Here is an 18,073-nt window from a genome sequence, read left to right on the forward strand (position 1 = left end):
AATGTTCCAGCTACTCACGAGTGAAACATTTGGCTCATTAGCTGCTTAAAGCTTCCGCCCAAAAGTCTATCAATAAGTTCAATAGTCAAAGCTGGCTTGGTCTGTCTGCTGTATTGTGCTGAAAAAGGTGTTGACGAGCTTTTTCCACAGAAGGTCATGTTGATAAGAGCAGTGAGAGTTAATCAAATCAGTGAAGGTGTGAGCTTTCAAATCAAAATAATGAGCTGAACAGAGCTGATAAAAACTGCAGAGTGAGGCAACATTTGTATAACTAAGTCATGTTCATAAAGAAATAGGATTCCATAAGCTCTTAAATACATATTTTCCACATGATACCTATCACCATCAGAAACACCTGAGAGTCTGTTTTTTTGTATTTCGGTGAGAAATCAAGCACATCTTGATTTTAATGATTTATACAGAAGCATGCATTGTGTCCTAGATGTGTGTCATTCTTACACTGGTAGGTGTCGAGTGGCAGGAGAAGTTGGTGGCTTTCGATTGGGGCTGCCCTCACTGCCTCTCTGTCTCCCAGGCAACGAAGCACTGTCACTGTTCACCCGCATCCTGTCAAGACGTACACACAAGAAGCATGTATGAGAGTTTGTACGTGTGTGAGTGTGTGTGTGTAATGTGCACAACAATGTGAAAGAGACTTCTTCTGACTGTGTGTGTATTCTTCTGTCTGAGTCTTTTGCTACATGTGTTTGGTGGAGTGAATGCACTTATATATTGCAGTGTGCACTCGAGTATGTGTTTGACTGTCTTTGCTTGTGTGTGTGTATGTATGTGTGTGTGTGTGTGTATTTGTGTACCGAGTTGTGTTCTCCATCTGTGGATCTTCTACTGTCAGGTTTCCAGTGCTGCCTCCTCCTCCTCCTCCTTCGTCTCTTTTCCCTCGCTCTGACCTGAGGGAGAAGAAGCAGAAAGAGAGAGAGAGAGAGAGATATATATAAAGCTTATATTTCACTACAGAAAGAACAACCAGTACAAGTTTATTTAAGGGATAAACGCTGAGTGACAGAGAATTATAGGAGACAGAGAAGAAGTCAGAATTAAATTAAGCATGATTTATTTTACAAAATGGTGTAGATGATGAAAAATAATTTAGATATCACAATAAAAAGCAAAAGCTCTACAAATGTATGCCCTCTATGAAAATCTTGATTGCTACATGTTGTTGAGCAACTGATATTTTAAGCAATATTCGAGGCATTGGCTTTTTTTGGTGTCAGGTGTTTTCGTATTTTGTGAATTTGTCTACTCTCCGTTTACACAACCTCTACTGTATCTGTGCAACCGCTGTACTTAATATAGCCAGAGTTCACTGTGCAATGTAAATATGTATAAGTGAATGTGAATGATATGCAGTTTAAACACCCACACAGAAACGCACAGAATAAAAAAAATAAATATCTTAAAATACTTTTTCTGATCTCTTCTGGAACAGTTCTAGATTTGTTTTTTAACGTGCAGCGCCTGTTCAGTGCAATATTTTCTACAGCTCTTTATCACCACTCCACACCACAAACACACTGATGTGCTGCTAACTCTGGCTCGGTCTCATGGTGTGCTCGGAGCTGAGGATACAGCTCGTCTTTAAATCAATTTTTCCAGCACTTGTCCATTTAACTTCTATTTTTATCTCTTCAGTGAAAGCAAGCAGAAATAAACTCCTGATACACTTGCAGATGTTAGCTTTCAGTGCAGAATATATATATATATATATAGTTTTTTTTTCTCCTTTTAAGCAGATAACTAATGATTTTTATGCTTACCACATTTTATTTTTTACGATTTGTACATTTTTGAAAATGCAGTCAAATATGAATTTAAAAGAGTACAGAAGTTCAACCTTTTCAGATAAACCCTTCTTCTACGTTTTTCCTATAGCTAAGAATAGTAATACCCTTCTGTTGATTCTTTTTGTTGCCCTAACTTCAACTTCTAACCAAAGTTAGGGAGAGGTGACAAGAATATTCAACCATAACTAAGCACTCTGTGTAATAATGTACACGACTTAATGCATGGCCAGACTTTATAAGAAATCCCAACTATCAGTCAATGCCTTCAAAAATTATAGATTGAACTTCAAAGCTTAAATAAAAATGCAGCTACTCTGAGTAAAACTAATGTTGAACAGAGTCTGAGTTGTTCTTATGTATGTAAGAAATCTGTCTGTGAAACAGAAACACATTGTCTCTCAGTTGATGAGCAGATACAACAACCTACAAGAGCCAAGACCCAAAGAAAATATGAATCAAATTTGGAAAAAAAAAAATCTGTAACAAACCACATTACAACATCCACTTTGGACATCAACACAGAGCTCATCAATAGTGAACGGTTCCTCACCCATCCAGCACGCTGATGTACTTGTGAGGGATGAGTCCCTTAACTCCTCCAACTTCTCCTCTCCACCAATCACACGAGGCCTTGCTGTGAAGGATGAGAAGCTCTCCCAGCTTGAAGGACAGCTCTGCAGGAGATCTTGCCACGTAGTCGAACATAGCCACTGCCTCCCACTCTGCACACACACAACACGGTTAAAGTCAACTATGGAACCCTATTTTTCTATTAAACTCTTTTTGTTGATATTTCTTTTTGATTTGTGTTAGTGTATGATTAGAAAACGTTGTCATTCATGTGGAGTTTAGTTATTGATGAGTAGTCTATGTCTAATAGGATTCTGTCTGTTGTGTGTGTGTGTGTCTGTGGTGTGTGGGTGTGTGTTTGTACTGCATGTACTCACCGTCTTCACTGGGCAGATGCTCAGTCTCTCCATCTCCCTCCTCTGTGATTGGCTCACTGCAAACAAGCAGAAAACTCACTCAGTGGTCATGCACGGTTTCTCTTCTGTTTGACAAACGGACCGGCCGTCGCCCCACAGCGTCTCTAAATACATTACCTCATGTTTAGAAAATATCAAATCAGACCTCATACCATTGAGACATTTATGGTATGACCCTCAAAGCCCAGTGTTGTACAAAAAACACACGGGGCAAAGCTTATTCATGAGGACATTTTACATGGCATTCTCCCAAAGCTGATTTAGTGGTGTTAGAGATTTCCATGGACACTGTCGACAGGCTGCAGGCTCGTGTTACATTTAAGTGAGTAATCAGCTTAATAGTATTAAGCACTTTTTACACAAAACATTGCAGGCTGCACAGAGATGCCTTTGGCATGGTATAGCATTATGTTCCGAGAAGATTGAGACATGAAAAAAGGAGCGAAGGGGAAAGCTGCTCCGTGTTCCTGGATCCATCTCAGACTTGAGTCTTAAACTCAAACATAACCAACAAATCTCAAGAGCACTTTGATGCTGCTGCCAAGTCAGCCATTAACTGAGTCAACCAAGGATAATTACACTTTAAAAAACAGAAATGATCATATGCTGAAGTTAGACTTGTTACACCGAACAACCAATTATTGGAGACTATTTGATACCAAGCACTTAACATGAAATAAAGCAGTACAGTTATAACAGCCCCTTGCTCCTCTCCAGCTCATGCCGATTGTCCACATATTATGTTTTCTGGCTACACAAAAATTCAATAAAGATTAATAATAATATTAATAATAAAAACAGCCAGAGTTCTAGTCTTTAGGCTTCACAACTCAGGTTCACAAAGTTCACAAACCAATGGATGACATCACGGTTTACATCTACTGTTCTTAAAACTATCATCCTACTTATTATCCAAAACTTAGTTGTTCAGAAGTTGTTTTTGTGTTTGGCTTGTGCTACTACAACATTCATAAAGACCTTTTCAGGGTTTTTGCATGAAAATTCTTTATCTGTAGGCGTAGGTCAGGATTTTGGCACCAGGAGTTTTCTGGCTTTCATTTAGTTTAGTTGCGAGCTGGACTGTGAAGAATACCAACGCACAGAAAAAAGGAAGTTGTGGCTGGAAGTTCTTTATCTCACTCTAAACTACACTGTGAACCCTGAAAAATTGCCCATCTCTCCTAGAGGCTAAATCATAGTCAGATAAAACTGATGAGCTCTGAGATTGCATCAAAATGAACACCCCAGGGGGCGTCGGTAGCCTGTGGTCCTCCAAGCGGGCAGACCGGGTTAAATCCGACCTGAGGTTCCTTTTCCGCATGTCATTCCCTCCTCTCTCTTTTTTCCCAGATTTCAGACTCTATCGACTGTCCTATCTTTAAATAAAGGCCTAAAAACCCCAAAAAAGAAAAAAAAGTGAACACCACATTTAGGTCAATGACTTCTAATCTCTCACCAGTACTCTTGCTCCAGAGTCATGTGCTTCTCGTAGACGGGGCCCGGCAGTTCTGATTGGCCGGGGTAAATGACGTCATGTTGGAGGATCATGGTTTTGACCAGATCATTAACCTGTGGCTGCCTAGCAACAGCGTCATCAGATTCCAGCCCCCTCAGCAGACTCGGACCGAAGCAAACGGCCAAGTTGTAGGGCTGCATCATGTTTTCATCACTGTACTGAGACACACTGAGAAACACAGACACATAAAAAGTCATGTTATCTTATTACAATGGTGTTAAGTGTAGCAGCGTAGAAGGTAACCGAGTGTACCACAGTGTTTTGTTGAGGCTTACTGATTGAGGAAAGCGAAGAGGTAACGCATCACGATGAGGAGAGGCCGTGGGAATGTGGAAACAATTGCCTTAATCTGCGCCGCTCTCTCTGTCACCCCCTCAATTTCTGACCATGACGGAAATAAAAGTGAAACGAGAGCAAGATAACACGATGAGCAGAAATAAACATTTCACTTCTGGAACCAGTTTTTGCTTTTCCATTTTTTGCTGCAGTCTGCAGTTTCTCAGATAGAAACCGTGACAGATGCACATTTAACCCAAAATTCTGACTTAAAGAAATGTTGTGACGAGTTCTTAAATTGCTGAGATGAGATGAGATGAGGTGCCTGCGCTGATTTATAAGGCCACTAACGTATTTAAACAAGATTTAAACAAGTTGCAGGCAGGTTCACAACCTTGTTAATCCATGCAAATTCTAGCTCAGAGTTTCTGCTTTGGAAAACAAAATTGTTTCATGCCTACAGGAATAGCAAGCAGACAGTAAGAGAGATAAAAATAGAGCTTACAGACAGTGTATATATTTGAAGGGGATGGGTTCGTCCCATCAGTAAGGTGGCAAAAAGCTAAACCAAATTGAGCAGATTAATACCTACAGTATGTAGAAAGGTTTTACCCAAGATATACCACATGAGGGGGTAAATCAGTTGGAATAAGTTTCTAAAAACCCAGAATATACACAAATAACTGACTGAAACAAAGTTGCACACAGACATGGAGGTTATATAAGGGGGTCTTACGGACACACTCCAGCAGCTGAGAGTAGCTGTCATAAGGGAAGAGAGGAGGCTCCAGGCCCCTAAAGTAAAGCTTCAGCACGCCAGCCACTGAGTCCAGGTCACACTCGCTGTCAGACAGAGGATCGTCTCCTACAGGGAGTCAAACAGAAATGTGAGCTGAAGGTATCCATGTAGAAACACACTTTTTACACTTTTTTAGTGCAGGAACAAGACAAATAGTCAAAATGCAGCTGACTGGCAGAAAAGGACAGGACATTCCTGTTAGAAGGATAAATGTCTTCTTAAAATGTCAAATGATTTTGAGAGGCACAAAAAAGATTCAATAAGCATTCGATTTTGTTCTGACATTTTTAACTTGTGTCCCTTGTCTGTTCTCCTTCATAGACTGTATAAAACAAGGACGTATTGTCAGGGATGTCACCCACTGGTTGATTAAGAAGCATTCGTCATATTGGTTGTCCACATATTGAAAATGCTGACTCTACCTAACTTAAGTTCAAACTTAAAGGAGACAAAGACGGGGAGTTGTAGCAGGTCTTCCTGGAATGCAGTTACAACACACCCACCTTTATGTCAAACCACTAATTATGCAAATGTATTCAAGACTTATCCTGGATATAATCAATGATGATCGACAAAAAAATAATAATCACACTCGTTACAGTTTTCAACAATAAAGAAATGAGGTAAAGAGTCCAAAACCTCTTTTGTACCTGGCTCTAAATGTTTATATCTCATAAAAATGGGCAGTCTAATTCGGGAACTAATCAGGATTCTTCGGGTTTTTGCAGACAGCCTTAAGTGGGCACTCAAGGACTGCAGTTTTGGGGGATCGAACCCCCAACCTTCCTGCTGAGAGACAACTGACTCTACCAACTGAGCCACAGCCGCCACAACAACTAGCTCCTAAAGGTTGAGATATTTCAATTCAGAGTTTCTGCCAGAGGACGACAAATGAATATTTAAAACCTCATGCAGAGTTTTGTCAGTATTTTCATTGACTGTGACATTATTTTGAAAACCTTAAATCAAATGTTCCTGTTAAAAAGTCTTAATCAGAGCTAATCCAGGTGACAAGAATTCCATTAACTGCTTCTTTTTTCAGCACATAGTCAATAGCCTCATTTAGAGTTTTTACACCAGGAGCACAAAAAACTGTTCAGCAGAAGTCAGTAGAGCAGTGCCAAGGTCATTATCCCTCACATGCCTTTCACCCCCTGGTTATGATCACCAGAGCATACAGCCATGTTAAAAGTGTTATTCCTACAGGAGCTCGAGTTTGGCACATTCACCACCTGGGTGCTCAATATGTTTGGAGAACTGGGGACAGTTTTAGAGCCTGGCTAATAGAATTAAGAGTGAGTGAGTTAGGTTTCACAGGATGATCAGCAGAGCTTTCTGCTACTCTTTCAAAATGTGTAAGGTAATCCTTTTACAGACTTTAATCCCTTATAGAGATAAGAGAGGCTAAAAAAAAAAGGAAGTGTTGAAAGACTTGAGTATATATTATGTATAAGAGGATCTCATTTACCTCTCTCAAATGCATCTCTGATGAGGTTCACTTCCCTTTGCGACCCAGGAACTCTGAATATACCTTCATGGTGGAGGCCTGTGATGCACACAAACACATACACATTACATCACACAAGTACACACGGCTTGTTGTTCCACACATACAGAAAATACTTCCACATATTCATCATCCACGTCCAAAGCACTATCAGCATGCCTCATTGCTAATGTCATGAAAAGTGACTCACCGTGAAGGTTTATAAAACGGATGCAGCTTTCAACCACCACAGGAATCTGCTGCCCAGAGCTCTGCACAAGAGAAGGTGAACAAACAAGAAGAGGTGAACAACAGACCAACAGAGGATGCAGATAGATGACAAGACAGAAGAGGTAGATTAAAAAAAACAGCCGTAAGAGGAAGGAGGAAATATGCCAAGCAGGAAACAATGCAGGAAAACAGTGATTAAACAAGGGTAATGTGAGCTAATTGTTAATAAAAGGTTAGATAATCAAGAAAAAAATGAGTTGTAAATAACCTTTTAATGTGTTTGGTTGATGCATAGTGCAGGTCAAATGTTTCATGCCATTGCCTGGGCCATTACCAGGACTGTTTTAATACTGAGGTCACTGAGTCTGTGACCCCTATATGTGTTTAATTCATTTTGCTGCAAGTCCATGTGATATAAAATATGAGAATGACACTTAATGACAGAATCCAACATCCCTGAAATCTATGTTGAAACATCCCGCTAGTTTCATCTATCTTGTTTGAGTTTGTGTTATTTTATGACATGACACTTTGTCATGTGTTGTTCGATGTGTAATCAACTATATGTTCTTTTGAATGTTTTGTCGGCAATTGTTTTTTGAAGTGTTTTTTTCTTATTTTCACACAATATTTTTTCTTATTTGATATCATTTTAAAAGTTGTGTTTTATGGAATTGATTTGAAGTGTTATTCCGAACATGTAACGTAAGAAAAAGGTAAACATTAAAAAACAGACAGAACATAAAAAATAATTACAAAGAGTGGAAAGTATAATGAAGAAAAAAATGTTGGACACTAATCTATTTAAGTGACATGTCTGTAAAGGAGTGGGGAGAAGTAAAAACATATTAGTCCACCCCCTCTCCATCTTCAGCCAGCTTCCTGTATTTCAATTTTGCTTTATTGGACTGTCAAGGCCACCATACAGTAGCTAGATTAAACATTTTCACATAACCTTGTGTCTTAATGTAAGTATGGCTACCAGCATGAACGCGTTATCACAGATCGGGTTTAGTACCTGTGTTCGAGACATTCTCCTTCTCCTCCTGCAGCCGAGCACAGCAGCGATGAGACAGAGAAGAGGCAAAGATTAGAAAAAGAAGAGTAAGAAATAAGTGGAATGAAGATTAAGAAGCATTGGGAAGAGGCGCCTATAAGCACACACACACACACACACACACACACACACGTACACTCAATAGAGGAGTTGAGAGAGGAGGCAGCAAAGAGGCCAGTGCATCTTAATCCTTTTCACCAGAGAGGAGGAGATAAAGGGGGGGTTGAAAAGAGGAGAAAGCCAGCAATAAGCTATAAGCATGACCGTACACACACACATGAAGGCAGCAGGAAGTACACTGGGGGGGATGGACTGTCAGCATGTGTGTGTGTGTGTGTGTTGCGTGAACCCCCCTCCAATTCTTCGGCTTCAGTGTAACAGGATTTTCTAAATAATTTCCTTTGGAGGTTCTAACAGCGGTGCAGTGCAGCAGGCACATAAATAAAGAGGTAAAAACAGGGGTGTGTTTCACTTATATTTGAAATTTGCATGTGAGTGTGTTTGTTACCTGTATGTAGGAGATTATGTCTGTGGTGAAGAGTGTGTGGCAGAATTGGGAAACAGGTCTGGACTTCCGAACACGCACTGACCGAGCACATAGCGTTCTGGGAAATATAATAAATAAAATGCTTAATGCCAATTGACATCTGGGTATTAATACTCAACATCGTATTGTTTTTAGTAAGTTATTTTCATGATCTCCCCCCCTTACAAAAATAAAACTTTACACTATAGACAATTGCCAAAAACAGCATTTTGGTTTGAATTGAGTTAAACTGGATAAAAAACTGTCTTCTTCCTGTCCTCTGTGCCCCCTCCATGTCTCTGAGCCTCTCTCAGTCACTCTCTTTATTCTTGGCTGTGTAAATACTCTTCTTACCTGGAAGGGTCACTGTCCACAGCCTCGGCTGGAAGAGAAAGGCAGAAAGCAATTTAGAAAATTAAGGTTTGGAACTGGCTCCTGGTGACAGCTTTCACAGCATAATAAGAGAGGAACACTTTTAGGTTACAAATAAAGTTGTACAAAGCCATTTTGGGACAAGTTTGAAAATTTAAGACAATCAAGCTGCAAACATCGGTGTTTTAACGTGAAGCCAATACAGAAGTGTTAAAACTGCAATTTCATCAGTGTCCACTTGGGGCTCGCTCCAAAGGCCCCTGAAGTCCCATTTACACCCATGTTAAAATCATAGACTGTAAATAAACATGAACCTGAGTGACACCCATTGGTTACTGCAGGGGGGCTTTGAAGCCCATCAATGCCGGTCGCATTGCTTTAAATGCTGTCTCAACCAAACTTTCAGTCAACCCAACCCCAGGCTAAAGAGCTGGAACTGAGGCGGGTTTGAAGCCTACATCGCACCGGCCCATCAGTCAAGTCAGCCACATGCCTTATCATGAATAACTCTGATCCTTCTTAAAATCTAAATGGATGAGTTGTAAAAGAAAATCACCCCCGTACAGTGTGTGCCAATAAAGACATGAGCTATTCAGAGCAATTTGGTTTTTGAACCAGGCTGTTAACTTGTTTATTTCTTCTGTAAAAGCAAGGGGGTGTACGTAAGACCTAGGGATCTGCAGCCAGCCTCAAGTGGACACTCAATGAACAGCAGTTTTTTGCATATTCCCATTGGCTTAATTTTCCTTCACCGGAGGTTGTTGCTTGGTTAAAATACTCATTAGCAGCCGAAAACAAAATGTCTACAGCCGGGTACAAAAACTCTTTTAGTATGAATGGCTCATGTCTGTATTGGCACACACTGTATGGGTGGTCATTTTTTAAATAGCTTGTCCATTTTGATTATTCTCCAGAAGGCTTAAGTCCACATATTTGCCTGTTACTAGAGTGATTGAAAGTCAGGTTCAGATAGCATTTTCAGTAAGAGCAAAACCCTGGTTGGGCTTCAAAACTCAGCTTCAGTTACTAATGGGGCACATCAATGAGACTACGTCTATGTATTATAAAGTCTATGAATTAGATAGAAGCCTTATAAGGCCTCTTTAGCCCACTCCTCAGCTTTGATTGAGACAAGGGACTTGAGGCTATGAGCAAAAATAATCCAATTATCTGATCAGATCACATGGTGGGTAACCTGGAGCCAGGATTTAACAGGGAAGCAAAATGAGGGAAATAAAAGAAGATGATAGCTCAGGTTCTGCTGCCTCTGTTTTGATGAGTTTTTAGAAAATCTAATTCTTACCAGTTTTAATGCAGTGCAATGATTTATGAACAAAGTATGTTTTCAAAGGTCACATATTATCCTCATTTTCAACCAGTTTAAATAAGTCTCAGAGCACCACAAAAACTGTCTGTGAAGTTATTGTTCTAAATCCACTCTGATCCTGTATTTGATCATGCCTATAAACCCCTTTATTTCAGCCCTGCTCAGAACAGGCTGTTTCTGTGCCTGTAGCTTTAAATGCAAATTAGCTGACTACGCCCCCTCTTTGGAAGGGCTTGGGTGGCATGGGCTTTCTCGCTCCATGCCCTATTGTTTACGGTGAGAAGGCAGACTTAGAGGGCAGAACAAACACCTAGCTGTGGGAGTGTCACCCACCTGGGGGAAGAGTTACTGCCCTTTGTGATGTCATGAAGGGAACATTTCCAAACGGCCTGTTTAAGCACACATTTTCTAAAAAGTGGCACAGGCAAAAGATGGAGAGGATGGACTTTGCTCATATTTGGGGGTTTGTACACAGACATATTATTGTTTGAAAACCATAGTACAGTAAAGCATGTTTTGCATAATATGTGAACTTTAAGTTTTGAAAATTGTCATTAAGTCTGCAAACACCCCCTCAAACAACATATTTAAACAGCAGCAACATGGAAGGCAGTTTCCAAGCATATAATCTAACATGTCAGTATATTATTACCTTTCTGTATGGCATCTTGTAGAAGGTCATGTTTGGCTTGAAGTTTGAAGGTCAGAGAACTGCTGGTGAGGAACTCCTTTACTTTCTACAACGACAAAAAATGATCACATTTTAAGAAATTCAACCAATTCATTTGTTTTTCTCCTCAAGCACAGTTTCTGAAATATGTATTAATTCTTAACACTTAGCGTGTAATCATCAAAGGGTTTATGCAGAACGGCACAACATCTCATTTGCCCTTCAAAAAGCCATCACTATCATTGCAGAGGCCAAAAAAAGCAAACAACACACACACTGCATCCACCTCTAGCCAGCTGCAGTAACTCACTGTAAAATAGTAGATCTCTGTGTCCTGCTGATTGGCTCGACGCTTGGCGAGGGTAAGTTTTTGGGCGGTGTTTCCTCCGGGGGGCTCATGTGATAGGCTGCTGGGAACGTCTGGGGAGGGGTTACTGTCGCTGTCACACATGGTGTCCAGCAGGGCGGTGAGTGTGGCTTTCAGCGTTTTACTAACCTGAGAAAAGGAAATATAATGATTTATTATCTCAAATCATTGCTCAATCGCTCGGCCGTTGAACGAGAACCAGAGAGACAGACAGACAAACATTCTGGCAATGGGAATAATTAGCTGACCTCCTCTGTTTCCAAGGTAACAGCAGCGAGTCGGGACTGAATCTGTTGAAACCTGGTCTCCATTTCGTACCTCACCTGGCTCTCTGCGCTCACCTCACACACCTGAAACACACAAACAAGAGATTGCGTGACACTGTGACACATCATCAAATTAAAGCCAACAGCATTTTGTTTAGAGAGAGGGAGAGACGGTTTTATTTGACTGGAGGAGAAAAAGAAGAGATCCTGGGATGCTGTCTGAGGGATTGACGGTAGAAGAGCTTTTAATTCTGCTTTGTTTATTTAAGGTAAACTTTTAAAACACAAAGGTGTTCAGGAATCGCTTTTTAAGCACTTTAATGAAAGAAGATCGAGATTTTGAATCAAAGATCAGCCATTTTAAACTCAAACCACTGAAAAATACATAAACTGATGATGTCATCCTTTTGAGTACATTACTTTACAAACAACAAAAACAGCCTTGAAATGACTCTCTCCAAAGCCGCAGAATATTTAAACATAATGTGTATTGCGTTTGTCCTTTATAACAGCCGTCTCAAAGGAAGTGAAGATTCTTTCGACCAATCAACTGACTGAAGTATGTCTAGCGCCAACCTTTAGAGTCGGATCAGTACGCTTGGCACCCTAACAAAAGGGTACCAAAAAAGTAGGACGGTACAGATCAGTTATTTTGGTACCACTGCCGTACCAAACCGAATGCAATCGGACCGCTTGGTGGAAACGGACAGATGACCGTGATCTCACCTGGTCTCCCTCATGTGGATGGTAGTTGAATCTGAATGGAAGGCAGAAGGCGGAGTCATGTTGCTGTAGCAACCCGTCTCTGTCTCCACCCTGATCCAGCGATGTTACTGCGGCCTCCAGCTGCCTGAGCCCTGTCTCCTCTGTCTTCTGGATACGCCACCTACTGGCAAGGTAGCACCTCATCATCCTCTCCAAAGACAGATGGAAACCCAGGTCACAGCACTGCCAGCAGGGAGGGGGAGAAGCGATGGATGGAGAGAAAGAAGAACAGAAAGATGGGGAGGCATTGATGATGCAGGGGAGGAGAAAGAGACAGAATAATAAACATGTATGTGGTTATGTGATGTAGAGAAGAATAAATGCAAGACAATGGTTTTTTTCCTCCTTTGCAGAGGAATTTTATTTTTTTCCCCAACATAATATCTCACATTTTCTTTAGAAAAACAAACAATAGAGCAGCTACCCCCTCCCTTTCCAACAGGTGGTTAAAGTCTCACACAAATAGCATGTTTCTTACGTCGATGAGAGTGCTGACATCCTGCAGGTAGTACTTGTTCATGGCTGCATTAGCTGCTGCTAGATTCAGCAGGTAGTCATTACGAGCCTTGGTACACTTCAGCTGGTTCTCCTGCACCCTGCCATGCCTCTGTGCACACACACACACACGCGCACAAAACAAACACATTACAACATGTAAGACTAGATAACATAAACAGGAGCAAAACGATTCATTGTGGTTTCATGGTGATTTGAGTAATATTCCCCTTCTTAGTCAAAAACAAAGAGGGGAAAGATAATGCGTTTACAGAATCTATGTACTTCAACATGCTTAGACAAACAACAGGAAGTTATTTGGTTTATAGAAAACCAGCATCAAGACTTCCTGTGATCTGAGCTTGTCTCACTCTCTCATACCCACACAAACACTAGTGGTTGCATTACTTCACAGAACTTTGCATTGGCTTACATTCATTTCCTGGAGACCTACTCTAAGCATAACCATAACCACAACTATAGCCTCACCTTGCCGTAACCTTACCGTCAGCCAAATTTTGACCTGAGATGTAATTGGTTAACACTATGGTTACTTTAAGGCATTCTGTAAAATATAGTGAATAAAAAAAAACACAGACACCAGCAACACACACTCACTTTCTCCATTAATCTCTCCATCTTCTTGACAGAACTCCGTCTCTGTCCTCCTGATTGGCCGAGGCCGAGCTCAGCTGACTTGCCGGTGTGTCTCTCCTCCAACCGCTCGGCTTCCTTCAGTTTCCCCTCGGCTATCAGACAGTCTGTGTGGTACTGGTTATACGTCTTCATAGCCTTCACGACACAAAACAGAAACTCCATATCAGCACTGTCGACATCGGGGCACCATCATTACATTATAATACAATATTAGATTTAAGATCAACAACATGAAATGCTCACCATCTGCAGCTCAGTGGTGACCTTTAACAACTCGTCCTGCATCTGGATACCGACTTCTTTACTCTGCAATTTACAAAAGCAGAATATATTAAGAAAACATCAGAGAGCATATATATTATTTAAAAAGTATTATTTAAACATTTGGCCATAGACAATTCTTTGCTTTCATGCGTTTTGCCCCTCAGTCTTTATGCTAAGCTAAGCTGATTGTCCACTAGATCTATATCCACATTTTGGCACAATAAGTCAGAGAGGAATCAATTTTATTGTCTCATTTTTGGCAAGCGAGTCAATGGATTGAAAATGTTAAACTATTCTTTGCAATCTAAAAATGAACTGAGAGGTCACATATTGTCCTCCTTTTCAACAAGTTTAAATAAAGTCCACTCTGACCCTGTATTTGATCATGCCTATAAACCCCTCTATGTCAGAACAGGCTGTTTCTGTGTCTGTAGCTTTAAATGCAAATGAGCTGTGTTTGACCACGCCCCCTCTCTGGAAGGGGATGTGGCTTTGGCCTTTGTGCACCATTCCCAAATGTTTATTCTGAGAAGACGGACTCAGAGGGCAGAACAAACACCTAGCTGAGGGAGTGTCATCCACCTGGGGGAGGGGTTACTGCCCTTTGTGATGTCATGAAGGGAGAATCTCCAAACAGCCTATTTGAGGACACATTTTCTGAAAAGTGGAGCAGGCAAAAGACAGAGAGGATGGACTTTTCTCATAATTGAGGAGTTTGTAGACAGACTAGAGACACTCTTGTTTTAGACTCTAAACACTTACCTTCCAAAAAAGACTGAAAGTATAAATGCCCTCTTATGGTTGTTTTATTTTTTTGTATAAAGTAGCATCATGCAGCTTATTGTATTTAAACAGGCTGTGTCCCTTTTCGTTAAATTGTAATTTTTTTCTTTCACTGCGCACTCAGTGGTTTCTTGTATAAAGAAACATAAAGAAAGCCAAATAAGAATTACATTTTTTTACTTTGCCACTGTGTTGTGCAGCTAATTCTCATGATCCATATTTCTAGTTTGAAAACATAAACTTCATATTATTCTAAGCTAGCCATCATGACTTTTAGGCTACTTGTAGTCTTAATTGGTACAAGCGCATAGAGTGACTTTGATGTCAGCCACAGCCGACTCAATAAAGCGTTGAGAGTGATTTTGGTAATGCTCTGCTTGGCTTGGCTCCTAACAACACCTCTTAGCTGCTCTGAAGTGACTGTTATAGCTTAATTAAAATTCTGCTCACATGTCAACTATGAGAAGGTACAGAGAAGCGTGTCTGACAAGCAGTAATTTTAGCAAAATGAGTATGAACACTTTTTTTTTTTTTAAATGAATGAGACTGCAGATGCCACTGCGGTACAAAGACAGATAACAGAAGGAAAAAAAAAAGATGGAGAACGTTCATGAGAAGATTTTTCTCCAGTTTTGGCTGGCAAGTAACACATGGAGTTATTTCACTGTTGTGCTGTATTACAAAATTAATCCGGTAGCTCTGAAAATAAAATCCTTGTTTATGAATTTATGCATAGAGTCTTAGAATTTTGGAACAGGACGTAGAGCTGACAGTGTGCAGTGTTCAGTTGTTTATTAGCGTAGCTAGATGTTTGAGTCGTAATCTGCTTATTCTGCTGCTGACAGTCGACAAGTAATTCCTGAAAGTAAGTGAAATCCTCTGCAACCTATTGAAAAACATATGACTTCTATATGAAACCAAAGTAATCCTGCAATCTTTTAACCTTTCCTTTAATGGGTTTGGACAATTTAGTTCGGACGTGATTATTTTTTAGGTCAATTTTCTCAGCTACGCTATCTAAAACACATGACCTCTTTCAGACACAGCTGTGACGATGCATATCTACATAAAGGTCAAAGCTTAACATCCCGACACGGCTGGAATCAAAAAGTCCTTGGCATTTGAGATTAACAGTTTTTCATCTACTCCAGCTTAGTTTTCACTCTCAGCGTCAGATAATACGATGCTACATCTGCATCTCTCAGCAATGAACCCCTTAAAGTAAACAATTTCAATACCCATTAAAGAAGAAAACAGACTTCTAAACTGGATCTAAAAAAGGCTCTTCAGTGTCCATAGTTCACAACGTTTTGACATTGATCTGACTGATCGGTAGATATCTGCGCCTCTGTGGGGAGAAAAGGACCTGATATTTAACAACTGTATAAAAAGTAGAATGAAGCAGCTTTAGAAGAAAAATGAATGTTTCTCTAAAGATCCTCTGCTTATAAAAGACATCAAGAGCCACTGTTGCTAGCTTATTTGATTTAGCCTATCGTCTTTTAAAGTTTGTATTCTTTCAGTGTTGATCATTCGCAAGATGTTGACCCATGATGTTGAACAGTTGATTTCCAGACAATAATTTGTAGAGTTTTCAACATCTCCATCAGAAAAAAAACTTTTTAAAGTTTACAAAAATGAGTCTCTCTCTGATGCTCTTTGTAAAGGCTAGCTTGTGGCTTGCATGCTGCTATCTAAGCTGATGCTAACTTAACCCAGAAAGCACTAGCATGATTAACATTTGTTTTTAAAGGGTAAATCCAGTCTGTCTGTCCATGAGCTCTTTTTAACTACAAACCAGTTATAACATCAACCTGACATTGTTTCCTCCTCTCTAGATCCTAGCTTGTGTTGCACTTACTCTCTGATGTACGTACGTCGCTAAAATGGATAAAAGTGTGTCCTAAATGAATTGTAAAATCATAGACTTCAAACACTAAAAAGTGGATGGCTGGAAATGTGTGGATGTACTGCTGACATGGTATGATGCTGCATAAATAAAGGAGTTTGGTGCAAAGCAGAACTGAAAAAAGGGAACAAAACTGATTGGACAAATTTCTGACTCAGGGACAAGAGAAGAAATTGATGCCCTTCAAAATAAGACTTGGATTTGATTGGATGACTTGCACACCGGGGGTTGAGGTCTTTTTATGTGATGACACTTGCACTGCACCTTTCCCTGAATGAATTCCATGTCTTTAGTGGTTCTGTTTGTGCATCCGTGTGACCTTACACCAAGCATCGACTGACCCGTTTGTGCAGGCGGTGTGTGTCCTCCGTGCTGTGTGCCAATCGCTGTGTAAGTGTGTTGCAGCAGGTGTCGCCCAGTGCTGCGTGTTCCCGGCTCTCCAGTCGAGTCTGAGTCAGCAAGACAGACCAGACCTGACACACAGACTGACCCCACTGCTCCTTCCTGGAGAAAGAAACCAGACATCCAGACAAAGATATGAATAAAACCCTTCAGAATCACAGAAGAACTAGAAAAGAAACAGGCAAATGTACATGATGCACGCGCGCGCACACACACACACACACACACACACACACACACACACACACACACACACACACACACACACACACACACACACACACACACACACACACACACACACACACACACACACACACACACACTTACTTCTTCGTCTTGTGGGTGAATCTCTCTGTGAGTTTGTCGAGGGCCCGTGCATATTCAGCCTCGATGTCGCCTCGACGCCGAAGAAACTCAGAGAGGTCTGAGAGCTGCTGCTGTTTCACCTCCACCTGAGAGTCCAAAATCTTTATCTGGTCCGTCAGCTGGGCACGCAAGTCTGACACACACACACACACACACACACACACACACACACACACACACACACACACACACACACACACACACACACACACACACACACACACACACACACACACACACACACACACACACACACACACACACACACACACACACACACACACACACAGAGAGAGATAAAGATGGACTGCAGGAGGACGACAGTAATCTAAGCGAGGACATTTAACCCTGAGGCTGTAAAAACTCCCTATCTCATCTGTCTCCAGTTCGGATAAGAAGAGTCTGAGATAAGATTTTCCAAATTTTGTATCACTGAGAAGCTCCAAGCTCACTTTAGGAATCCTTTTTTTTTAAAAATCTTACTTCATCCTTTCTTATCTTAAATTAGGAAAAACTGAATACACAATTCAACATAGCTTATCAACTTTTCAGTCTGTCACAAAGCACCTCTATTTATTTAAGTATTAAGAAATAGGGATGGTGCACGTTAATGAACATGTTAATATGCCCGATTGAAGCCATGGACAGGTTGGTGGTACACACGTAAACAAATTTACATAAAACCAAAATTACAACATAACTTGAAGATTAGGTGACAGAGACACATTTATACAAGATTAAAAAG

At 40.6% G+C, this 18,073-nt stretch overlaps 1 protein-coding gene across 2 annotated transcripts in view; it reads right to left on the minus strand.

Moving 5' to 3' along the window:
- Window positions 1–18,073, minus strand: part of arhgap4b (Rho GTPase activating protein 4b) — a 34,730-nt gene that overhangs the window by 3,948 nt on the left and 12,709 nt on the right. Inside the window, exons 3-22 of one of the 2 annotated variants that reach the window (XM_020635338.3) lie at window positions 17,290–17,461; window positions 16,899–17,061; window positions 13,845–13,907; window positions 13,563–13,736; window positions 12,928–13,056; window positions 12,411–12,632; window positions 11,667–11,768; window positions 11,362–11,547; window positions 11,034–11,118; window positions 9,037–9,064; window positions 8,118–8,145; window positions 7,080–7,140; window positions 6,851–6,928; window positions 5,320–5,448; window positions 4,583–4,688; window positions 4,248–4,475; window positions 2,753–2,808; window positions 2,356–2,527; window positions 816–908; window positions 460–567 (exon numbers count right to left, since the gene is read on the minus strand). In XM_020635338.3, coding sequence (XP_020490994.1) covers window positions 460–567; window positions 816–908; window positions 2,356–2,527; window positions 2,753–2,808; window positions 4,248–4,475; window positions 4,583–4,688; window positions 5,320–5,448; window positions 6,851–6,928; window positions 7,080–7,140; window positions 8,118–8,145; window positions 9,037–9,064; window positions 11,034–11,118; window positions 11,362–11,547; window positions 11,667–11,768; window positions 12,411–12,632; window positions 12,928–13,056; window positions 13,563–13,736; window positions 13,845–13,907; window positions 16,899–17,061; window positions 17,290–17,461 — 2,383 coding nt within the window. Of the gene's footprint in view, window positions 1–459; window positions 568–815; window positions 909–2,355; window positions 2,528–2,752; window positions 2,809–4,247; window positions 4,476–4,582; window positions 4,689–5,319; window positions 5,449–6,850; window positions 6,929–7,079; window positions 7,141–8,117; window positions 8,146–8,664; window positions 8,762–9,036; window positions 9,065–11,033; window positions 11,119–11,361; window positions 11,548–11,666; window positions 11,769–12,410; window positions 12,633–12,927; window positions 13,057–13,562; window positions 13,737–13,844; window positions 13,908–16,898; window positions 17,062–17,289; window positions 17,462–18,073 lie in introns of both variants that reach the window. The other variant, XM_020635337.3, reaches the window with a different exon arrangement.

Source organism: Labrus bergylta, chromosome 12 (genome assembly GCF_963930695.1).
Source record: "Labrus bergylta chromosome 12, fLabBer1.1, whole genome shotgun sequence".
Classification (NCBI taxonomy): Eukaryota; Metazoa; Chordata; class Actinopteri; order Labriformes; family Labridae; genus Labrus; species Labrus bergylta.